Source organism: Nannospalax galili, unplaced genomic scaffold (assembly GCF_000622305.1).
Source record: "Nannospalax galili isolate Female #2095 unplaced genomic scaffold, S.galili_v1.0 scaffold34, whole genome shotgun sequence".
Classification (NCBI taxonomy): domain Eukaryota; kingdom Metazoa; phylum Chordata; class Mammalia; order Rodentia; family Spalacidae; genus Nannospalax; species Nannospalax galili.
In genome coordinates, this window is record NW_008338996.1 from 6,641,227 (window position 1) to 6,666,944 (window position 25,718).

The following is a 25,718-nucleotide window of genomic DNA, read 5'->3' on the forward strand; positions in this document are numbered from 1 at the left end:
CTTTCGCTTTACAGATGGGGAAATTGAGGCTTATAAAGAAGAATCACTTATGCAATTTCAAATAAGAAAGTAACAATAGCGTCAGGAATAAATCCTAGTTTATTTTGATTGCTTAACATTTCTGTGGCTGTTTTTCTCCTCCTGCTCAACTTGGTTTACTAACTAATTAGCTTGAACTTGGAAGCATTTACAAGTTCTGGAAATGCAAACCTTCTTTGTTATGAAAACCAATGACCATGAGAATGTTGATCCCCTCAAAAGCTAAGAGTCAGAATGCCTCCAGTGCAAGTTTGCATTGTCCTCTGAGAACACCGGCATGCACACACACACAGACACACACAAACACACACACACACACACACGTATAGTACACGTACACACAAATATGCGCAAACATGCACTCACATATCAGCACATGATTCAAAACAGAGAAGCCAAAAAGTGCATTTTGGCTAAAACCTTGGCATTTATTGTTTCTATGTGACAAGGAAAGTCAATGATGGTATAGGATTCTAGTGACCTTCAATTCCTCAAGCTCCTTCCTTCTTTATATTCTGTAAATGGTAGAAAACACATCTTCTAGGTTAATTTTAAGCATTAATCAAAAGAAAAGAGTAGGTTTTTTTTGTTTTTTGTTTTTTGTTTTTTTTTTTTTTAAATCACTGAGTGTGTCTATCACCTTGAGGCAGCCAGATAGGTTCCCTGGGCCACTGTATCTGCATCTGTAAATGGATTAGATTAGATGATTTACAGACCAAGTTCTGTGAAGCTGGAACATTCTATGATTCTCTTCCCCTGGGATCTCATTGGACTGTGGATGGAGTGTTGCAAGGACTGAAGACGTAAGGAAGAGTGATCCTGCGCTGACACAATGCTGGCTTCTGCTGCCTTAAAAGAGCTCCCTGTTTGATGTTAGACTTTTATCAGAGTGTGTTTGTGCTCTATCCAGGGCTTGCCTGGCCATTGCACCAGGCCTTATTCTGTTCCTCGGGGTTCTGGGAAACAGCCAGTGGATGTGGAGACTCACAGAAAGGATTTCTTCCCAAGAACTGCCCAAATGATGAAACTTGCAAAGTCCAGGGAGATTTCCTGTTTTGTTTCCCATAAGCTCAATTTCCTATTGATTACAGAATACACACACACACACACACACACACACACACACACAGGGCCAGGGGGTTGTGAAGAGAGAGAGGGAGAGAGACAGAGAAAGAAACAAAAACACATAAAACAGGATGTTCTCTTCATTGCTGGACTTCAACACAATCTTACCATCTGTGTCACTTCCCCCCATGGCCTTGGATTTCACTGTTATGATAATTAAGTCCTTAGCTCTGGCTGGAGATGTTGGAGAATCTTAAGCCTTGAACAGTTAGTTGTGTAGACTGGTTTTACTGAGGAGGAAACTGCAAATAAAGAAGACAGGTCTACTAGTTAGCACAGGCTCATGCTGTCCCATCTGGTCTGTCCTTATGAGAGTACCTCTTTTTCTCTTGCTGCTAGGAAAAGGAATGTTTATCCCTAGCATAGGTTCTGGGACATAGTAGGAAGTGTGCTCATACTGTACAGTTGATTCTGGCCCAGATACTTTATTGCAAATATTTCATGGACTATACTTATGCTAAAAATTAATGTCTAAAATTTAAATTAATCTGAGCATGTTCTATTTTTATTTACTGAGTCTGGAAACCCTATGGGAGTTAATCCCACAAATCTTTGTGACTGAGCAGAAAAGACCCACTCTTTTCTAAGAGGTGGAGATATAGATTGAGATTATGCCTACACCATTTTCTTGCTGTGTGATCTTGGGAAATACGCGTCTCTCACTGATTCCTAACTTTCTTATCTGTAAATGAGGGTTGTAATATGTAACTTTGGGACTGTTTTGGAGGTTACATTTTAATGTAAAGTACTTTGAGCTGTGCAGTTGTGTGCTTCATTAATATCAGCGTTTATTTTAGTTCTTTTTCAGTTTTTGGTACTCACCTGACTCAGGAGAAATTATGCAATCTATTCATTCCTAGTAGAAGCGTTGGTAATAATATGTAGCAGGAATCTTTGTAGTCTTCTTGCTGATTCTTCTGGGAGAAGTGTGATGGAGACTTGCCACAGGATCCCTGATACATGTGTTCTTCTAGGCCTGTGTAGCTGCTAGAGAGCTAAGGAGGGAGAATCCACCCCATTTCCCACAAACATTCTGTTCTTGCAACTTTTGAATATTGCAGAATGTGAAAGAGTGACATCTGATCAATCAGGTGTCCTTGGTAACCAGACAAGTAGCAGGCAACATTCATTTACACAGCACAGAAAAGGTAACAATTACAGGAGAAAAGGAAACGAAGTGCATAGAGCTGGCCCAGCACATACCTGGCGAAGGAGTAAAAAACCAACCTTCTCTGGACTCCATAAGTTTTAAAGAGCTCTGTTCCACATTCTGAATCCTTGGAATGTTGGTGAAAATAGAGTGACTTAGCCAGTGTATTTGCTCAGGCATCACACACAAGTTACAGGCATCTTCCTGAGCCTTGAAAATAGAAAGGCAGTACAGGGATACGTTGAGGTCTGACCTGGGTGGGGGACTCCTTCCAAGTTCTCTTCACTGCCTCATAGTAATGCCCAATTTTTTCACTGGCCATTCATTTTTTTACTAAATACTGAATATTCCTGAGAAGAAAGTCTGTCCCTTTCCCCTCATGAGACCAGTATCTATTGGATAAGACAGATACTTAAATGTAGAGGTAGGCATGATCAATCTCAGGTTTAAGAGAAAGTCTCATTTGAGACCAAAAATATGAGTTAGAGTGCGAGGAAAGGAAAACTTTGGGCCAATGATAAAATATTTTTAAGAATATTGAAATTAAATATAATAGTGGTCATTCTTTTAAACAAAGACCAGCAAAGCAAGGCCATCAGACCCAACTGAGCCTGCTGTCTAGCTTTGTCAAGAGACTTTTTGCTGGGTAATGAGTATCTCAGGATCAGAAAACTGGGTGGTAAGGTCATAAAGGTTGAAGCAGGAAGGCTGTTGCAAACCCTTGGTGGGCTGACATCAGGACCATCAGCACCTCTACTCTGTCTCGGTACCACAATCACATCATCCCTCTGTCATCCTCTCTTTCAGGCTTTCAAGAGTGCACTGATGAGTTCTTACTGGTGTTCCGGGAAAGGGGATGTGATTGATAACTGGTGCAGATGTGACCTCAGTGCCTTCGATGCCAGTGGGCTTCCCAACTGCAGTCCCCTTCCACAGCCGGTGTACGTATGTATGGCCCCTCTTCCTTCAGTTACCCCATTTCCTTCAGCTCACACTCCTGTATTGGCAGACAAAGCTATCTATCACATTTTTGTGTTCCCATGGTGCCTACCCAGGTCAGCAAAATCTCTGGTCTTTACCTACTTCTTTAAGAAAGAGGAGAACACTGGCAGAATGGAAGCATGGCACAGGGGAGACACTGATATTGCAGTGTGTGTTTTTTATCCCTTATGATCCATCATTCCTTCCTGCACTCATCCTCTCAACACAGATTTGCTGGAAAACTGACTCCTGCTTTGTTTCATTCTAAGTGCATCTCCTGAGATGAAGAAGGTATAGACTCTCAGAGAACTCCATGTCTTTCATTTGTTGGGTCAGTAATTTTGATCTCCTGATGTATGTAGGTCACTGGGTTAGAAAATATCAGTGGTGAAAGACACACAGACTACACGTTTAGGAGGCTGGTGATGAAGCAGGACAGATAGATGCTAGAAGTAAAAAGACATGGTTTAGAATTAAATAAAAAACTAAAGAAAGCATAGTTGGTCCTAGGGAGGCTCATTAGGAGTGCTTTAGGTGGAAACGAGGGGAAGTGATCAGGAAAAACGTCTTTTAAGGAACCTGAATTGTGGTAGGAATAGTCAACTAGGCAACAGGTGGACAGACAGAACCACCTATGAGAAGTCCCTGACATAGGATATTTATTTGAGGAAGTAAAGAAAGGTCACTTTTCTTGGAGAAGTGAGATCAAGAAGTGCCAGAGAAATGGCCAGGAGTCAGTACTGGAAGCCAGAGTGCTGTAAAACATGTCTGTGTGGAGAGAAAAATCATACTACAAGATGGTCCTTGAAGAGATGGTATGGTATGGTGTATATTAAGAAAGAATCTGGACACTATTCAGGCAAAGTTACCACTATGGTCCTGTCTATGCCTTGCTGTGTAACCCTGTGCAAGCCCCTTCCGTCTTGGGGGACCTCTCTTTCCCTACTTTGTGAAGTGAGGGAATCACACTTCACTGTCTCTAAAGGCCGATCCAGTAGTAACCTTTAGTCATTATGTTATTTATTGTTTTACAAAAAAAAAATGTACTCCAAGTTCCTTCTCTTTTGGAGAGAGTATTTTTTAATTAAAATTATTTTATTTATTATTTTTATTTTATATGTTTGAGTGTATTGCCTGCATGTATGTAAATGCCCAAGGTGATTAGAAGAGTGTGCCAGATCCCCCTGGACCTAGAGACACTGTGATTAGCCACCATGTGGGTGATGGGAATGGAAACCAAGTCCTCTGCAAGAACAACCTGTTCTTAACTGTTAAGTCATCTTTCCAGCCCCTTGGAGAGAGTATTAAGTACTAATTCTCTTTTTGAGAGACTTAAGGATATTAAACAGTTGACTGATGTATTCAGGAATTTAAAGGAAGGGCAAGAAGTTTGAAAGCTCCTGTGTTCTGCCATGTCATATAGTGTTAATTATTCTCCATTGTCAAAATCCTGTGTTTGGAGTCACTGCCAATTTATTTTAAAAAAATGGAACATCACTGAGGACATGGTTTGAATAAACGAAAACTAACCAGTTTCCATTGAGCTTATACTGTGAGCATGGCTAATTTGTTCAGTATCATGTTGCTTGATACAAAGGGGACTCTTTGTATCCCTAATTTATGATGATGAAACAGAAACCTTGAAGAGTAAATGATTTCTCTAAGAACCTGTAAGGTTTTGGTGGTAGGTGGAATCAAGATTTGAATTCAGGCTGAAACTTTGCATCATCTTGAATTTATGCACTTGTTTAGGGCCCTGAATGACAAGAGCTTGAGAGTAAGCAGCTTTCCCTGTTAACTCCTGTAGGTTACGGCTTTCTCCAACAGTGGAGCCTTCTAGCACTGTGGTCTCCCTGGAGTGGGTGGATGTTCAGCCAGCCATTGGGACCAAGGTCTCTGACTATATTCTGCAGCACAAGAAAGTGGATGAATACACAGACACTGACCTGTACACAGGTAAGTACATGCCTTTCCGTTTTGATGGGATAGTAGGCTGAGGGAAACTCGATTCTCTAATGTCTTTGTGGACTTAACGTCAGCTGGCTTGAGAAGGAAAGTTTCATTGTTTAGTGATCATATGGCCCCCATCAATATGTGCTTTGGGGGATATGGTTTTGAATAAGCAACAGCATCAAGTTCTAGGTGGAAAGAGTTCCTTTGACTTGGACCTTCAATGCTCTATGTGATTTAAAGAGAATTTTTTTGTTTCCATGAGGAAACACCCACAGGTCTTGGATTTGCAAACTTTTGTCTATTAATATACTGTTCTTGGACTGAGATAAGGACATTCAAACAATTGACTTTTCCTGAGAGATCTATGGAGGTAGCCTTTGTGAACAGGTGCTAGGGAAAAAGAGATGGTAAATGAGGTGAGCATGCAGGGGTTTTGAAAAAGATGGCTTTTAAAAACTTTTTATAAAACTTTATTTTATGTGTATGAGTGTTATGCGTGCATGTACGTAAGTGCACCCATGTCGTGCAATGCCCACAGAGGATGGAAGAAGGCATTGATTCCCTTGGAACTGGAGTTATACGCTGGTTTTAGCCTCCGTGTGAGTGCTGGTCTTCTGTAAGAACAGCCAGTGCTCTTAACTGTTGAACCATCTCTCCATCCCCAAAGATGGATTTAAGAGAGCTACATTTGGCTGTCACTTAGAACATTCCCTCTGAGTTCTCCTACATCCCGACACTGCCAAGAAACGGAGCCTCCGGCTGTGATCCATGCTGTCGTCACATGCTCTCTGCACTCTGTTGAGTCTTCCAGTCAGTAATTATTTTTTTCTAGGCTTAAAGCTCTGATTGGGCATTTACTTCCTGTGTCATGCACTGACCTACAGACATTGTTACCATGTCCCTAAAGGGATTGATGTTTATTGTGCCTGCCTCACACTTTAGAAAACGAAGACCAATCCAACATTATCCAGCTAGTGTCACCGCCCCAGGATCATACTTTTCAACTTGAGCCAAGACTGGATTATACAAAGAATGTAACTGAAAGAATATAATCGAAAGAAGTATAATTATTCCTTTGTTATTTGCCCAATTACATTAAAAGAAAAGAAAGAAGGGTGACTTATCTTTGTTAAATCAGTTTGGAGTCCCAAATCTACCATAAAATCTGACATCCAAATATTTGAGGAATGGATATGTAATGAATGAATAGATATCATTATTTATATTACTTGTGTGTGTGTGTGTGTGTGTGTGTGTGTCTGTCTGTCTGTCTGTCTTCTCTCTGACTTTTTCCTATCTCCCTAGCTTTCCTCTCTGGGTTATTTCTGCTTTGAGTCTTCTGAAACTGTAAAGAATATGAAACAATGAGGATTGCATTATAGATAATGGATATCTCATTGACTGGTTCTTGGAAACTCAAAATTGATATAGATGATTTGATTGAAGGAGCAGGATAGGCTGCAGGGATATCAAGTACACAGAGGAGCTGATCATGAAACAATTAAGCAACTTGTCTGGTCTCATCTTTTGATCTTTGTTCATTCTAGCTTTTGAGCCTATGTGTGTATCACCCAAGTGCTTATGTAGGGGTTTTGAAAAAGATGGCTTTTTTAAAACTTTCTTTAAATTTTATTTTTATTTTATGTGTGTGAGTGTTATGCCTGCATGTACGTAAGTGCACCCATGTCATGTGTGTATGTGTATATGTGCATGTGTGTATATATACATATGTGCAAACTTAAATATGCATTTCTTTGTTATTTGTTTGTATATTAATTAATTTTTGAGGCCTCATATTGCCTAGGTTGTCCTCAAAATCCAGTTCTTTTGCAGTAGAGGATAACCTTTAACTTCTTTTTAGTTTTTATTTTGTTTTTTTTGTTGTTTTCTGAGACAGGGTCTTTCTATGGCCCCAGTTGCCTGGAACTCACTATGTAAACCAGGCTGACCTCAGTCTCACAGAAATCTGCCTGCCTCTGCTTCCCAAGTGCTGGGATTACAGATATCTGTGACCAAGCATGATTTTATGCAGTGCTAGGAATTGAATCCATAAAGGCTAAGCAAGCGTTATCCTAACCGAGGTACATCCCCAGTCCATATATGTGTATTTATGTTCATTTGCAAGCACTTTTACTTTTATGTTGATAAGATTTACCAGTATCTGTGAGTGGCTGAGTGTGGCCTTTCTGTATGTGTTTTAATATTTGTGAAAAGACTTTATTGATGATGGTTTTCTTCTATAATCTCTTCTTAGTTTTTTTTTTAAATCAAAATTTACTGTAATAAAATTCGAACCACAAAATATTCTGAATTTCACTACACATGTCATGACTCTTCCAATGTCTCCTATACTAGGCATACTTTGTTAGGCATCAGACTTTTGGTGAATTTTTGTGAATTTCATATCATATATTTGATCATATTTAGACTCCCTCCACGCTCCTCTATCTGTACTCCTTCTTTGCCCCTGTCCCTCTGAATTTCATGCACTCTGTCATATATATTTAGGCCTTTCAAGTCAAATTGTGTACTCTAATGTCCATCAGTGAGGGGGTCTATGCACTGGAGACTTGTTAACCTATCTAATGTCACACCCTTAAAGACAATGGACTCTCAGTTTCCCAGTATTTATTGGTTGCCAATCTTTGCTCAGCTAAGGTTGAATCTTCTTACACACTTTATCACTTCTGTGCTGGGATTTTGTCTGACTTCAGCTTGTGTGGGTCTTGTGCATGCAGCAACCATTGCTGTGAGTTCATATGAGTAACTTCCCAGCTGTCTGGAAAACTGTATCCTTATGGTCATCTACTACCTATGACTCTTAAAATTTTTCCACCCCTTCTTCCACAGTGGTCCCTGAGCCTTTGGTGGCAAAGGTTTGATGTAGGTATCTTATTAAGGATAAGCATTCTTCAGTCTCTTATTCTCTGCACTTTGGTCAGTTGTGGCTTTTTGGGTTAATGACTATCTGTTGCATAAGGAAGCTTTGCTGGTAAGAGTTGAGAGATGCATTAATATTCTTTCTGCCCCCTTCTACTATGTTCTCTGACACTTACGTATAAAGGTTGTATTGTAGATTGCCACTTAGGGCTGGGCATCTCACAGACAATTATTCTCTGTGTTTGGCCAGTTGTGGAACTCTGAAATAGTCTCCAGCTCTTCTTTGATGAGTGGTGAGGACACTTGTCTATAACTATAGAGCTATGTATTTAGAATATAGTAAACTATGTTGGTCTAGAAATGTGACAAAAGAACGTTTTTCTCCTGGATCTATGCCATCTCCAACCATGTTTAATTGGCTGTGTTTACAGTACCACACCTGAATTCCCTCTCATTGAGTAGCTATAAGTCCAATTAGACAACTATTGATTATCCTCAAGATAAAAGTGCCACTCCTGCACCAATAGAGATTATTTACTGGTACAGACATTGTTGTTGCTCACAGACTGTATAGCTAGACTGAATCCTCCCTAATTTGGCATTATGATACTATGAGAGCTAGTCTTCAGAGAGGAGGCTTCTAGGTTAGCTCCACCTTGATTGCTCCAAGTTCTGTGTTTGAAGTATGTCCTGTCTTCAGCCATAGGGTCTTATCTTCAAGTTCTGGAAGGCAATCAAAGGCTCTAGTAATAGCTGTGTTATTTTGGGAGTTTCTTGAACCAGCCCAATCAATAATTCAAAGGGAGTGTCCTCTTCCTGGCACTGTGATTTCTGTTATATAACCTTCAGGCTCACTGTTTAAGAGTACTGGCTGCTCTTTTAAAGCACCTAGGTTTGGTTCCTAACACTGGCATGGTGGCTAACAACCATCCATAACTCCAGTTCTAGGAAATCGGATGCCTTCTCCTTACCTCCCTAGTGCACTAACATGCATGCAGGCAAAACACTAATACACAGAAAATGAACAAAGGGACATTTTTATAATTACAGAGGTTTATATAGTTACCAAAGGAAATCAAAGACTTCCAAAAGGTGTCCTTACACTTTAATAATAATAATAATAATAATAATAGTGCCCCATACCTCTGTAGCATGTTGCTCTTTTCATATTAAAACAAATAAAAATTATGTAAATCAAGAATGACCACCACTTTTACCGATAATGTGAGTCTGAGAGAGGTATGTGACTTTCCATAAGCCTCATAGCCACTATGTTGTAAAACCAGGTTTCATAGCCAGGCCTGCTTTACTCCCAGAACAGTGTCTGCTGTTACAGCCCATGCAGCATCTATGTCAGAACTCAAGCATCACTTCCTCAGCAGAGGCTTCTTGATCCTTTCAGCACCAAGCTTTCCCCGACCTCTCTTCACAAAGAATACTTCTTGCCACAGTTCCTTTAGTATACTCTGCTCTTTGCCTTGTAGTTCCTCTTCTACTATCAGTAGAAAATCCTCCAAGCAAGCTGATCTTTGGAGTCCATCCAGTACTGTTTCCTCTTCATCATTTAACGCATCCTTCGAAATCTAATGCTGCTTGCATGCCTCCTAAGTTAGAAAACCCAGTTCTTCCTGAAGGTTACTCTCTGTATTTGTTTATGTCACCATTTGAAAGTAGAGCGTTTATGCTAGTCCTTTCCAATGGGAATCATTTTTATTATGTTTTAATTTTAAAAGATTTTATTTTTACTCTTTTTAATTGTGTGTATATATGTGTGTGAAGGGGGTATGTGCATGTGTGTGCAGGTGTCCAGGAAGGCTAGAGGCATAAGATCCCATGGAGTTGGAGTTATAGACAGCTGTGAGTGCTCTCCCCCACCCGCGCCCTTGTGTGAGTGCTGGGAACCAAACTCAGGTCCTCTGCAAGGGCACCAGGTGCTCTTAACCTCTGAGTCATGTCTCCAAGCCCCTGTTATCACTTTCATTTCTTTTTCTTGATTAATTTCTCTGGTTTGAACTTGTAGTACTGTACTTAGTAAAAATGGTAAGAGAACGCAAGTTTACCTTGTATCTACTCTTAGGATGAACTCTTCAGACTTTTTTAAAATGTAAACTTTGCAAGTTTTTATTGCTACATATTTCAGTTTTTTTCTGGTTTTGAATTATAGCTTTTAGTATTAAATGCATTTAAGATCATTATAATGTTATGATTGAATCTAGTATTTTGTTTATATGAGAAAATCAAGTTTGGCATTCCCTTTCACCCAGGACCGATTCGCAGACTGACTGATCTTTAAAATGTAGCAGGGGCTGGTGCTTCCAAGTCTTAATTCTTGCATTGGTCATGATCATTGTTCTTGTGCCTCTTTTTAAAAATTTTTTATTTATTGTTTTTATTTTATGTGTATGCCTCTTGTACCAGCATTTTTATTTTAATAGTAAATGATCCTGATGCAGTTCTGCACAGTGTACAGGTGCATACTAACCTTGCCATATTTTGCATGTGTAATATTTCTTTTTTATCATTATTATTCCAAAGAGAGGCAAATTTAATACATTTTTCCAGAAACAACTTGAATCAAATTCACATAAAAATACATATACAATGAAGTTTAAGGGCGGGGGAATAGGAATAAAAAAATCAAAGACCAAAAGATTTGCCAACATGGAGTCAACTTTGGTGGTATAATGAAGGTTTCCACTAGCTCTGTTTGTTCTTTCTTTTTCTGAAAATTCTAATGAGTTTATTGGGCTTGCTAATAGAGCATAGGGTGGGGGTTTATTTACAGAAGAGTGGGTGCCCTCCATTTGCAGATGCACTGGAAAGTCACACTCAAATATAAACCCTGTGACTTCCTGACAACCACACAAAATGGCGAGAGAGGGTCCTCAGGGTGTTCTTGGCTTATATAGCCTTAGCCCCTCCCCTACATGCAGCTAAGCCTGACTGATTGGGTAACTGACTCCCTGATCAACTCCTTGACGCATGTGAAAAGGTGTGACTATTGCTTTCTGGCATAGTGGTTGAAGGACACTTCCAGTTAACACTCCACCCTTTCTCTGGCTCTTACATTCTTTCTGCCAGCCTCTTCCACAAAAGTCCCTGAGACTTGGAGGGGATGATAGGTGTGAGATGATCTTCTTCCCTTTGTGGCAAGACACTGAACTTTCAGGTCTCTGCATCATCTGTATTCCATGGGTTGTTGGCCCATTTCAATAGGATTCCATCTACTATCAAAATGCAAACAGCAAGAAGAAAGAGCATCTGAACTTTGCTATAATAACAAATGAATAAATACAAATTCTTGGAAAGTACTTTAGCAGGTACATTACATCCATCTAACAAACAATTGCAGTGGCTTCCCCCCTGGAGCCTATATTCCTCCCTGCCACAGGAGGTCACCCTGGTCTACAGTACCAGATGTGTGTTCTACCTCTAGGGATGGGCATTATATCCAATTGAAAATTTGCTGATTGTACACACACTAGACACACCACTATTGCACCAGCTGGAACATCTTGTTTGGCATGTTGTTAGTGCTGCACTCATGGGGTCCATTGTTGAGCAGAATTATAGGGGATAGTTCTCCCCTGCTGTCACAGAAAGTGCCCCATGTCACTTTCTGGTACTATGAAAGCCACCCATCCAGTGGCAGAGAGTTTTCAGCTTAGTTCAAGCTTGATTTCTCCCTCATCTATGCTCATACCATGTAGTTATACCACTCCTTGGCATATACCCAAAGGACCCATGCTATTGCAGACACTTGTACATCCATGTTTGTTGCTGCTCTTTTCACAATAGTTAAGAGATAGAAGCAACCTAAGTGCCCCTCAACTGACTAGTGGTTAATGAAAATGTTGTACATTTACACAATGGAGTTCTACTTAGTATTTTTAAAAAAAAGAGGAAATGATGAAATTTGCAGATAAATGGATGAATTTAGAAACTTTTATACTAAGTGAAGTAACACAGACTCAGAAAAGCAAAAGACGTATATTCTCCCTCATTTGTGGATCCTAGCACCAAATTCTTATAAGTGAGTGCATATCCTGATATAACTGCAAGAAACAGGAATATGGAAGAGACCACGAGAGGTAAAGGGAAAGAAGGAATCCAAGAGAGAAGAATAGTAGGAGAAAGGTGTTACTAAGGGAGAAATATTCAAAAGGGGGGTAGTTAAAGGGGAAGTGGGAAGGAGGACTATACAAAGAACTATGGGAATAAAAGGAAAAAAATTCTCCCAATACACAATTGAAAAAAAGAAAAAGAAAAAGAAAGAAAGAAAGAAAGAAAGAAAGAAAGAAAGAAAGAAAGAAAGAAAGAGAAAAGACTTAAGCACAGAGGAACCCTACGGGGATGGAAGAAAGCCCTACCAGAAGTCATACGGTTATTAAATGAAAATCCCAGTGCCAGAGGAGGGTTGCCCCCCTATGAGCTATTGGCTAGAGGGCCCTAGAAGTCCCCCAAACAATAAAGGCCATTTCCAATAATGTTGGTTGTACACTGGATGTGGATGGTAAAACCCTGTTGCTGAACTCTTCAGACTTTTACCAATAGATAAAAGTAGCTAAGTTTTTTTTTAAACCAGTAAATAAAGCTAACCACATTTTTGTAGAGGCCCTCTTTTAGGTGGAAGAAACTAACTTCTACTAACTTACTATTGAGTTTACAAAACTTATAATTTTTAAGATTTATTCTTTAAAAAAGTTCATACATATATGCAATGTATGCTGATCATATTCACCCTCAATCCCTCCCTTTAGCTCCTTCAGGATCCTCCAAAACATTCCCCTCCCAATTTCCTGTCCTTTTTAAAATTTATAGTCCATTGAGTGTAATTTTTTAACATTCAGAATTTTTACATGCTCTTTTTATCATTATCAAATGGTCTCTTTTATCCTTGGAAGATCTTTTGCCCTGAATATATTTGGACTGATGTTAACAGGACTATAAATCTCTCTGATTAGTGTTATAGTCTATCATCTACCATTGTTTTACTTGTATATTATTTTTATCTTTATATTTAAAGCCTGTTTCTTGTGAACAGAATATCATTGGCTATATCTTTCTTTTTATTGTCTAGTTTGACATCCTAAATTTAAAATTGTTTAAACTACAATTAATGTGAAATTGGTATGGCCAGGTTTATGCCATTCTACATCGCTTTTATTTACTTCTTTTTTTTCTATCCTCATTTTATTTATTTATTTTTTATGTGTATGAGTGTTATACCTGAAAGTATGTAAGTGCACTCATGTCATGCAGTGCCTTGTGGAGGCCAGAGAGGATTTCAAACCCTTGGAGCTGGAGTTACAGGCCATTGTTAACAGCAGTGTGGGTGATGGGATTCAAACCCTGTCTATTGTAAGAGCAGTCAGTCAGTGCTCTTAACTGCTAAGCCATCTCTCAGCCCCATCCATCTTCTTTTAAATTATTTTCACGATCTCAGGATATCGCCTATGTTAATTTGTTGTCTGTGACTCTTTCACTGTTTTAGAATGGTCTTAGGGGCATAGAATGAATATTTAGCATGTCACAATATGCATTTAAGTGACATTATACCATTTCATACACAGTGTTGGAGGAATCTTATGCATCAATATATGTATTTACATATATATTTCTCTTTTCCAAACCTTTCAGCATTTTGTCAGATGTTTCAGTGAAACATGTTAAAAATTCCAAATTCATTTTAATTAATTTTCCTTAAGTAGTCAATTAGATTTTTAATTTAATTTATAGAAGCTGTTTTATATATTTACCCATGCAGATGCCTAAGTTTTGATGATTTAGTCCCTTTGTGTGCCCCTCGACCATGTTTTCATCTTGTGTCATCTTCCTTTGACTTGGAGGATACCTGTGGCTCCTTCTTTTACTCATGTGTCATTTAAAGATGTATTGTTTCTAATTTTGTTTTTATAAGATGTCATTGCTGGATATAGAATTCTAGGTGGACAAATCCATCTCCCCATAAGGACATGGCTCTTCTGTCTTCTTGTTGGCATGATTCTGTGTGAGTACTAAGTGGTAACTACTAGCTTTGTTTCCCAGTATTCACATGCGTCTGTTCTCTGGCTCCTTCCAAGGTTCCCTTTATTACTCATTTTGAATAATTTCATTATTTCTCTTGTTTGGCATTTATTGACCTTTCTTAGATCTGTGGGTTTATAATTTAATCACGCTTAGAAAATCATTTGGCTATTACTTTGTCAAATATGTTTCTTCTCTCCCCATTTTTCTTCTTCAGTGACTCCAGTTACATGTGAATTCAGTCTCTTCAAGGTATTACTCATCGATAGTGTTTGCTTTATTTAAAAAAAATATTTTTTTCTCTATGTACTTTGTTTGGATAATTTCTCATACTGTCTTCAAAGTCACCTTCTGTGAAGTCTAATCTATTGTTAATCCTATTCAGAAAAATGTCCATCTTGGGCATTGTCGTTTTCATCCTTTGGAAGTTCTGACTTTACGTATTCAGTGTCTTTCTTGTTTGCTCATTTGTTTTACTTCTACTATGAAGTCCAGGCTGCTCTTGTAATTTTGGTCCTTGCGATTCAGCCTCCTGAGTACTGGGGTTACAGGAATGTCTCACTACACCTGTCCTATTACTTAATTATTTTTTACATTTATTTTTTTATTTGAATGGGGAGAAGTTGTGTCCTGTGGCATGCATGTGGAGTTCGAAGAACAACTTGTAGAAGTCAGTTTCCTTCTTTCATCATGTTGGTTCTGGGGATCAAACTCAGGCCATTAGGCTTGGTGACAGGTGTCCTTACCAGCTGAGACATACCTCTGTCCAATGGAATGTATATGAAACATAGTTACAATAATGTTAAACGTCTTTACCAATTCTAACCTCTGTATCAGTTCTGAGTTGGTTTATTGATTGAATTTTCTTCTCATTATGGGTTTCATTTCCCTGCTTCCTTTTGCATAGTTTATAATTTGTGTGTGTGTGTGTGTGTGTGCATATGTGTACATGCATGTGCATGCAAGTGTGCTTACCTGTACAGGCATGTGTGCAGGCCACAGGCTGACATCAGGGTATCTTCTTTAAACAATTCTCTTCCTTATGTTTTAGAACAAGTCTCTTATTGAACCCATAACTCTTCTCTTCAACTAGATGGGCTGACAAGCAAGCTCTTGGGATTCTCCTGTCTCCATACTGGGTCTACATGGGGATAAGGATCCAAACTCAGGTCCTCATGTTTAGGACAGGGAGCATTGATCCATCTCTCTAGCCCCAAGAACTGATGAAATGCACAGTGGGTAAAGGCACTTGCTGCCAAGCCTGATGACCTGAGTTCAATGCTCCCTGGCACTCATATGGTAGGAGAGAACTGACTCCCATCCCAAGTTGTCCTCTGAACACTACACACACACACACACACACACACACACACACACACACACACACGCATACAGAGTAAATAAGTACATAAGTAAATGTATTTTAAAAAGAGATTTTTTAGGTGGAACTTGAACAGTATTTAATATTTAGTCCTGGGCTAATTATTCCTTTTGTGTGCTCTACATTGCAGCCCATGAATTGATGAATTGTAAGGTTTTCCAATTTGTCTTATCGTAGCAGGTGTTACTGGCCATTATGTGAGCACAGGACACTCTTCTCTCATATGTAGACACATACTTATACACATACTTCAAATCAGTTCCCTGCTGAATATTGAAGGCGGACCCTCCCTAGAGCTCTTCATATTTTTCTCTATGAAACTCTATCCGTCATTCTTTTCTACTAACTCTAATCACTTTTATCTTTCTGAACCCAGAACTCTGACTTCAGATGATCTACTAAGCATCCCTTCTCCTCACTCTAGGAGAAACTCCTAGGGTTTCTCCTTGAGGCAGTGGAAGTTTTAGAGCTCACACAACTTCTTTTCCATCTTTCAGAATCTGTTCTTTGTTCACCTGATTTCCAAAATGTAAAACATGTTTACGTATTTTCCTGTGTGAGTTTTACAAAATATTGACTTTGTGCATTTCATATAATAGGTCTTAACCAAATTTGGACCCCCTCCCCCATCCACATTCTCCACCAGATTTCATGCATTCTGTCATATATGTTAAGTCTTATCTAGTCAAACACTTGTACCCAGATGTCCCTTGGTGCAGGTTCAGACACTGGAGTCTAGTCAGCCTATCTAGAGTCACTTCCTCAAAGAAGATCTATTCTCCCTCACACAGCAGTAATCAGTTGCCAACAGTTGGGTTTGGGACCTGCTGGGTGTTTGTCTGATTGAGTCAGTATGGCTCTTGTGCATGCTGTCACCATCATTACAATTTCATATGAGCAAGTTCTCAGTGTTCTGGAAGCCTCTGTTTCCTTATGCCTAAGTTATGATCATGCACAAACCCACAACTGGCTCTTACAAACTTTCCATTCCCACTTCCACAATGGTCCATGAGCTGTGGGAGGGTGAGGTTTAGTGTAGGAGTTCTATCCTGGGACACACACTCTGCAGTTTCATATTTTCTAAATCTTAGTTAGGGTGTGTGTGATTTAAAAAAAAAAAAACTTTTTAAGGTTATGTCGTCAGATGTGTTGATTTACTGCCTAACATTACATCCAGCCCAAGGTAGGAATCCAAAAATTCTTTTATAGTATACAGTAAATAGTACTTTGATCTAAAACCTGCCTTTTAAAACATTGAGATAAGCTTATTTCTTCCTAGTTACTTACTCATCCCACATAGCTATGACTTCATCTTCTTATGTCTACTCATAAGATTGAAAACAATTACACGTCACCTCTATCTTTACAGGTTCTTTTAACCCTTCCTGTGAGACTTGACTTTAGTTGTACAATCTCTACATTACCGATGTACTTTTGGGGGCCATTTTCCCATCTTCCCATAGTGCGTGCCATACATGTTTGCTGAGTAGGTGTGTATATGGATAACCATATACATGTCTTAACGTTTCAACTCTGACATGTAACTTCTTGAATATGGTATAGTTTTATGGAATGTTAAGCAGATCTAGAGCCCAGCTCAGTGCATAGTCTGTCTTCAAAAGTGTATCATGGCTGTGTAGATCCTTTAATCCAAAAGAAGAGGCAGATATCTGAAGTGTTTACATCATCTATTACCTTTATAGCATCTCTAATATGTATCAACCCTCTTGTGTTAGGTATTGCAGTGCTGTGACAATGTGCCTGGAAAAAAAGGAGGAAAGATTTGTTTTAGCTCGTGATTTCAGATGGTTCGCTCCATGGTTAGTTGACACCATTGCTTTGGGCTTGAGGTAAAGCAGAACATCATGGTAGCAAGAGTAGCTCACCTCATGGAGTCCAGGAAAGGAATAGGGGGGAGAGGGAGGAAGAGGCAGAGGTGAGAGGGGAAAGGAGGGGAGACTGGAAACCAGATTCTTCAAGCACATACCTCTCAATGATTAGTTCTAATAGCTGAGGACTGTGTGTTAACCTATAAACCTTTGGTTTGGGGCATCTCTTATCCAAACCGTGATACCTCTGGAAAATGAACTTGGCCCGAATTTGACTCTTTCAGCTTAGTGAGATGAATTAGGACATAAGCCCAATTTTGGAAAATCTGGCTTCTGGTATCAATTTTAACTGCTTCTTCCTGAGCAAGCTACTGAGAATTGGCATGTTTGCTAGGTCTCACGTTCTTATCCGTAGAATGGGAAAGCTATTTTGAAGATCACTTATAACACAGTTCTTGGGACATATTCAGTAGTCATAAACATTAATTGCTTTTTTCCTATTTTTATGAATTAGAAAATGGGGGGAGGAGAAGGGTTGAGCAGAGACGAGAAGAGAAATATCAGGAAGAAAACAGTAAAACAAAGTTTAAGACTTACTTTGAAAAGAGGATTTTTCACACAGTTGGTTAGGTGAGGCCAGTATAGGGAAATGTAGGCTTTCTCCTTTGATCTCTGAATTTTTTTACAGCAGCGAAGTTCAGGGATGGAATTATTTATTCAGAAGCTCATGTATGTGCATACACAGACATAGGTGCATACACACATATTTCTTTCTCCTGTGTGCGCACACAAACACATACTCTTTATGACTGCCATCTGCTCCACACCCCTGTGAGCGATTGAAAGGCACACTCTACTGCTGCTCTGTCCCCTCCCCTGGGTTTAGCTCCCGCTTTGTCTCTTTCAGAGAAGCCATTGCTCTGTGGGTCCTGGGACTCAGTTAGGAAAGCCAAGCATAAGTAGCCTTCTGTTCCAGTTGTTTTGAGCAGAAATGGGGCTTGTTTTAGGGGGTGGTTGAATTCCCCGCACGCTAATCTGTCATCAGTATTAAAAACAGACGTCTGGTTCTCCCACGTGGCCTCATCAGAGCAATTGGCATAAGTTCCAGCCTCTTGGGCAGAGTAGACATGTGTCTGTGTGTATTGTGGGGGAACTGAGAAGTGAGGCTGAGACACAGACAGACTTAATGAATCCAAATCCCCTCTTTGACCTACAGACTCAGAGGAGAGGGACTTGGCCAGAGGTTATACACGTGATGAGTTAGTTAGCTAGAACTGGGGCTCTGGTTTCTTTCCTTGACCACCCCCACCCCTTCCAAAGTCCAACAGCCCTTGTTATATCTAGTATAGTTTTCTGTGATTGAGAAAAATCCGAGAGGCAGAAGGAAACGAGGAGATATTTGTGTAGTTGGGCAGGATGGGAAATGTAGCCAACAGATGGCACTGGAGGGTCCTGATTTTGTAGGGGGGTATGCCTTGTTTGGATTGTTACTTTGTCTTCTTTCTTTATATCAGCTGCTAAGACTCCCAAAACTTTGGAGTAGAAGGAGCATTGAATCGTCTTTCCTTGACGCATGGGTCAGAAATGTGAGTAAAGGAAGGGATGGCTTGCACCCTGCATTACAGTCTCCCAATACCCACTGTGATAAAGTGCCTGTACATATTTCCTTCAAGCCTGTGCTCTTCTCTTGATGGATTTAAAATTAAATATTTTTAAAAGTAGAAGCTTTGCTCTGTCCCCATGGGATTTCTAGTTTCAGCTTGTTTGGTTCAGGGCTGGAAGGCCAGCTGACTCTTTTGGCTTGCTCACAGAAGCAACAGGCCCTTTTTGCCACCTCCCCCCAACTCAGTCCTCACAAAAGGCATAAACATCTGGAGCTGGTCAGTGCCCCTTTCTGTCCTGGCATCTGGGAGTCTGATGGGCCTCTTCCTAGCAGATTGGTACCAGGCACCAGGTTTACCTCCTGCCAATTCTCAACTCTTTTCTGATTCTCCTCTTCTTCATCCTTTCCTAACTCTTCCTTTTATTTTTCTTTGAATGTGTCTCCTCGTGATATCTGCCTTTACTTTTCACTTTCTTCCCAAGTGTCTTATCTTTATTTATTCTTTGCCCCTCCAACCCGATTCAAATATAAACTGTTCATCTAGACTCCGCTTTGGGTCAAGAAGAATGTCTAGATGGTGAGAGGATGCCTCTGTCAAACTCAACTCTGTCCTTCATCCTCTTCTATTTCTGGTGCCAACAATCACCTTGAATTGAATAAAACTCTCCCTTGCTCACATTCCTCCAGTGCACATTTGCCATCCCAGCTCCCTCACCTTCCCTCAGCATACACTCATGATCCTATCCTGGACCTTAGACTAAAAACCTTCTCAAGTGTAGGAGAGCAGTTAGCAATGTGAATTAAAAGGAATAACTTTTATCTATAGGAGCAGAGAAGAGGGTGGTGGCCATGTCTGTAATGGAGCAGTTAAACGGAAGGTATTTAGGACATCCTCCAGAAGTAACTCAGAGCATTTCAAGTCATATGGGTCATGCCTTCTTTGATGCAGGAACTATAGGGGCTGTCACCTGCCTGATGTCTGCTTGTCTTTGAGTAGCCAGAAGGAGATGATATTACTAGATACAAGAGTCAGAACTCCACTCTGTCAGCCATAGTGGAACAGCGGTTGGCATGGTGAGGGTGGTAAGGGAAATATGTTCTGCAGGGTGAGGTACAAAATGACATGATTGCAAACATCTGGAACTAGTATTAGGACCTCAGTAAATGATTCTTTCATTCCAGCTGTTCTTCAGATGAGAGATTTCTAATGTCAAGAGCCTCCCAAGAGAAAAGGCACTTAGTTTATTTTCTATTCATTTCTCCTATGCCACCAAACTTTTCTTCTTATCACAATTATTACAACTTACATACACACACACACACATACACACACACAGAGACAAAAAAATACTCATTCATCCCATTAGTATATATGGCACACTTCCTATGGTTCACATACTTTGGTGGAATATGGTAACAACATAGACATGAATTCCCTCCCTAATGAGCTTGTTGTCTCCTAGGATGAAGAAATAATTTAGCTAGAAAAGTCTGTGACAGCATGATGGGTACTGAGATACCCCACATGCTATGAGAACACAGAAGAGGGGTTCCTAACTCAATCCAGTGGAGTTAATAAAGATTACTCAGAAGAAGTAAGACAGTTTGAGATTCTAGTCCCACTATGTAGTTATATAATTCAGCTCTTCATACTCAAAACCACCAGCCCCCATGGAAGTTACCCCTGGCTGAGATGACCGTTCTTAAAGACTCCCTTAGTGGACCATCTGTTATTCTGTTCATTGCAGAAAACAAGAAGAAAAAAAAAAAGCCTATACTCCTCTGTCTGTTCAGAACAAGTGTGAATTATCCCAGGAGGGTGCCCACCTTTCATAAAAGGACTTTTTCAAGGCCAAATTCATCCTGCTTTATGTCTAGGGCTTGCAGACATTCCCTGAAAAGTAAGGACATACAGAACCCAGACTTCACCTTTCTGCTTTAGCTGAAACACCTATAAATGCATAAGGTATTTGGTCTGGAACATTCTCTTCATGTTCATATCAGAAGAGATGAGTTCGTGGTCCTTGTAGATGACCTGTTGAGTCTCTTGTTTCCCTGACCTGCTCATTATCGTGAACTTTTCTCTATTCCACCTCAGCCAATCAGTCTTGGGCTACACTGGAGACTGTCACAACAGGATATTGGCCCATCAGAACCACTGGTTTCCACATCCTACTGTTTGATCATAATTTTTAGCTCATCAGTAGATCTCTCACTCCTACCATGCCTGTCTTTTGAGTCATCAGGACTTGCCGTTCCTTCATGTGATTACTTTGTTCATCTATCAGTTCCAGCTTTTTAAAAGTCATCTCCCTATGCACGGCAATTTCATGGTTATATTTTGACCACTGTTCTCAGAAACTGCCTGCTCTCCCTTGCCTTGCTAGCTTTGATTGCTGTGTGAGTGTTCTTCTGTGACAGTGGGCAACAGCTAGAGGAAGGCACATGGTTTAGGATTGGGTCACCACTAATTTAGATTAGCTCTTCATGTTCCATGCAATCTTTCCAGGTTTCTCCTGACCACTTTCTTATCACCCTTAAATGCAGTAAGTGAATGACACCTACCCCTCACTCACAGAGAACACACTAACAGGGAGTGGATTCATTTACCTCTGTAAAATCAACCGTTCAGCCCTTCATAGCAGTGTGGGCTTAAAGATGCTGTTCCCAGTGCCAGCTTTTGAAGGCACTGGGAGGTGGTTATCTCCACTGGGGCCATTTTGAAATGAGGCACCTGACAATCACTTAGCTCCGTAACAATTATATATCTTTAGGCTTCTCTCTTTTAAATAATATTTTTATTAATTCTTTGAGACTTTCATACGATGTATTTTGACCATATTCAACTTCCTCCACATCTCTTTTCAGATCCACGTACACTTCCTTACCACCTCCTTATGTCTTCTTTTTTTCTTAAGCCCATTGAGTTCAATAAGTGTTCCCCAAATATTCCTGGGTGTGGGCCATACCCTGGCGCATGGTTAACCTGCCAGAAGTTACCCTTTGAAAGCAAATGGACTCTCCCTCTCCTAGCAGCTATCAATTACCCATAGCTCCTCAGCTAAAGGTGGGGCTTTTGTCTAGCTTGAGCTTGCTCCGGTCTTGTGCATGCTGTCACAACTGCTGTGAATTCATATGCACAACTGTCCTGTTGTGTCCAGAAAACACTGTTTCTTTGTAGTCACTCACAGCCTCTGACACATACAAATTTTCTGCTGCCTCTTTCCTGAAGATCACTGAGCCTTAGAAGGAGTATAGTTTTTTGATACACATTCTTTCCTTTCCTTCTTCATATAATGTAAGAAGTATGCTTTAAATCTCTAAATTAACCTTTCTAGTAACCTTATTATACCTTCCTAAATTCTTAGGAAATGGCATATACATTTTCACCTATATCCTGTATTTCTTCTTCTTTAGCATATTATTTTACCATCACTTAAATATGCTTATAATCTTTGCTTTTTAAAGCAAAAACACCACACATTTCACAGCAATAAGGTGAAATTTCCTCTTTTTTGTGATCACACCTTTGATAACATAATCTGTGGTGACTGAATTCATTTTTATGTCACTTTCTTTTTTGTTTATTTTTATTTTTTTAATTTAATAACCATATGGTTAGAAGAAGCATTTCATTACAGCTTTAACATATTCAATAACAATTTCCAGAGCAAGGATACATCTCTTTCAAAAGTGGCTGTAAATTTTTAGGTTAACGGTTGACTTAATACAGTCATACAATATTGTACTCAGTATAAATTCTGTAAGACATAGAATTGAATGAGTTTTTAACCTTTAAAAAAGCTCTCCATTTCATTTTAAAATATGCTGTTTCTTACAGGAAGACTCATTTTTAATGCTACTAACGCTTACCTGTTTGTACATGTGTCTCTAATCTCGATGTATCTGATTATTACTAGTCACAGTCAGTTACACTCGGATCCTTGGCACCTGAGTATGGATCTAAAGTCATCAGGTAGATTTCAATGGTACTGTTTATCACCTCTACTAATTAACATAAAGTAAATTTTTATCTTTCCTCTTCAAATATAAGTCATTTTTAAATGTATTGGGTTTTTTGTGTGTGTATCATACAGAACATGCCAATCTTATTCATCTATATACCCACTTCCCAAATGGTACCCTCCCATAACCCCCCCCAAACTGGATCCCATGTACTCTGTAATTCCTATTACTGACCACTGTGTTATTGGCACCCCCAGCCATTCCCCAGTGCTTGTCCATCCACTGAATCTAGTCAGCCTATCTAGAGATCCTTGTTCTAGGAAGATCAGCTGTTCCTCATCTGGCAGCAATCAGTTGTCAATATTCCTTCAGATAGGATTGGAGTCTGCTGTTCATTTTCCCAGTTCTATGCTGGGTTACTATCTGGGAGTGTTTTGGGCCACCCTGGCCAATAACTCAAAGGAAGGTATCTCCTGTCTGGTATTGTTTCTTGTTATATAGCCTTTAGCTATACATATGAACTCTCTTTGGTCTTTGGTTATATTTTCCTTTTGGGTGTTTAAGACCCTACAATTGGCCCAGATAAACTAATTTATTTTTACTCTTAAGATCATTTGAGGATCTCTTCCTCAGGGGTAATATGGGCTTGGGAGGAGCCCCTGACTCCTTTCTTTTACCAGTTCTGTTTATGTGAAGATAAGTCAAAGGTCCTACTCGAGCATGGCTGGCTTCTCTTGGAAGCATGAAGGAAATGTTTGCTCTGTGTTGACCTTCCTCTTTGTAGACTGGACACTGGTTCAAGTCCATCTGGTTGGGTCTCCACTGCCTCCTTGATCAAGAGAACAGGTGGCCTCCTTGATCAAGAGAACAGGTGACTCACAACAGTTACAGGACATTTTGAGAGATGCTCATAGTCCTCTGGAACTTAGTTGACCTAGGAGGGCAAGGAGCCAAAACAGTCCTTTATGTCCCTCTGACAAAATTAATATAGGTCTCAAAGTATGGCTGGCACACATCCAAGAATGTTAGTTCCACCAGTCTGGTACTTTTACTTATGATGTTCCATGTAGATAAAGTGTGGGCAAAGACCAAGTGTTCTCAGATAAACCTTGTCTAGACTCATATTATATTCTTTGATCTAGTTGCATGTGTAATTTGTCAGTAGGTTGTTGGACTAATATGGTTTCCTTTGGTTTGTTGAAAACTAGCTGGGCATTATTTATCTCATGCTTCCACCATGGTTTGCCCATTTAAGGTGCCCCCACTTTTCCCATTTCTCCCTTAATAATACCCTTCTCCTATGATCCCACCTCTCTTGGGTTCTTTTTTCTCTTTATCCCCTAGGTTTCTTGTATAACCTTCCCTCCCCCTCCCCTTATAATAACCCCATTTTTATCCACAGCTTCCTTATTAACACCTGTTTCCTACTGTTCTTCTCTTTCAGATTCTTTCTTTTCCTTTACCTCTCTGGTTCCTTTTCATCATCCTGGTTCTTGTAGTTATGGATACATAATCCTTATGGAAACATAATAACTTAATGGAAACATAATAACTTATCAGGATTTGGTGCTGGGATCCACATATGAGAGAGAACATGTGTTGTTTTTTTCTTTCTTTTTTTTTCTGAGTCTGTGTTACTTCACTTAGTATTACAGTTTCTAGTTCCATCCATTTACCTGCAAATTTCATGATTTCATCTTTCTTTACTGCAGAGTAAACCTTGATTGTAGAAATGAACCACATTTTCATTATCCACTCATCAGTTGAGGGACACTTAGGTTGCTTCCATCTCTTACCTATTGTGAAAAGAGCAGCAACAATCATGGATGTACAAGTGTCTCTGCAATAGGATGAATTCTTTGGGTATATGCCAAGGAGTGGTATAACTGGATTGAATGGTAGGTTCATTTGTAGTTTTTTAAGAGTTCTCCATACTGCTATAGGTAGAGGTTGAACAAGTTTGCAGCCCCACCAGCACTGGATGAGTGTTCCCCTTTTCCCACATCCTCTCCAACATTTGGTATCATTTCTCTTGATCTTAGCCAGTCTGACTGGGGTAAGATGAAATCTTAAAGTGGTTTTAATTTGCGTTTCCCTAATTACTAGTGATGTTGAACACCTTTTAAGATGCTTCTTAGCCATGTTTATTTCTTCTTTTGAGAACTCTCTGTTCAGTTCCTTAGCCCTTCTTTTAACTGGGTTACTTACTTTCTTGATTCTTTGTGTTTTGAGTTTGTTATATATTTTGGATGTTAAACCTCTGTCGGATGTGTCACTGGTGAAGATTTTCTCCCATTCTGTGGGTTTTCTCTTCACTTCCTCGGTTGTTTCTTTTGCTGTACAGAAGCTTTTTAGTTTAATAAGGTCCAATTTGTTGAGTCTTAATGTTGTTTCCTGGGCAATTGATGTCCGGTTTAGAAAATCCTTTCCTACACCTATATCTTGTAGGTTATTGCCAATGTTTTCTGTACCAGTTTCAGAGTTTCAGGCTTCACACTGAGATCTTAGATCCATTTGGAGTTGACTTGTGCAAGGTGAAAGACAGGGTTTAGTTTCATTCTTCTACAGGTGGGGATCCAGTTTTGCCAGCACGATTTGCTGAACATACTGTCTTTCTTCCAGTGAATATTCTTGGCCCCTTTGTCAAATATCAGGTGGCTGAAACTGCTTTTATTCATATTTGGGTCTTCAATTTTGTTCCATTGATCTATGGGTCTATTTTTGTGCCAGTACCATGTTGTTTTTATGACTATAGCTCTGTAATACAGCTTAAAATCTGGTATA

At 39.6% G+C, this 25,718-nt stretch overlaps 1 protein-coding gene across 6 annotated transcripts in view; it reads left to right on the forward strand.

Moving 5' to 3' along the window:
- The window catches only part of Astn2 (astrotactin 2), a 1,043,712-nt gene that overhangs the window by 843,284 nt on the left and 174,710 nt on the right, over positions 1-25,718 (forward strand). For 5 of the 6 annotated variants that reach the window (XM_008833484.3, XM_029563720.1, XM_029563721.1 and 2 more), the window contains 2 exons: positions 3,122-3,255; positions 5,103-5,251. In XM_008833484.3, coding sequence (XP_008831706.1) covers positions 3,122-3,255; positions 5,103-5,251 — 283 coding nt within the window. Of the gene's footprint in view, positions 1-3,121; positions 3,256-5,102; positions 5,252-18,879; positions 18,952-25,718 lie in introns of all 6 variants that reach the window. The other variant, XM_029563722.1, reaches the window with a different exon arrangement.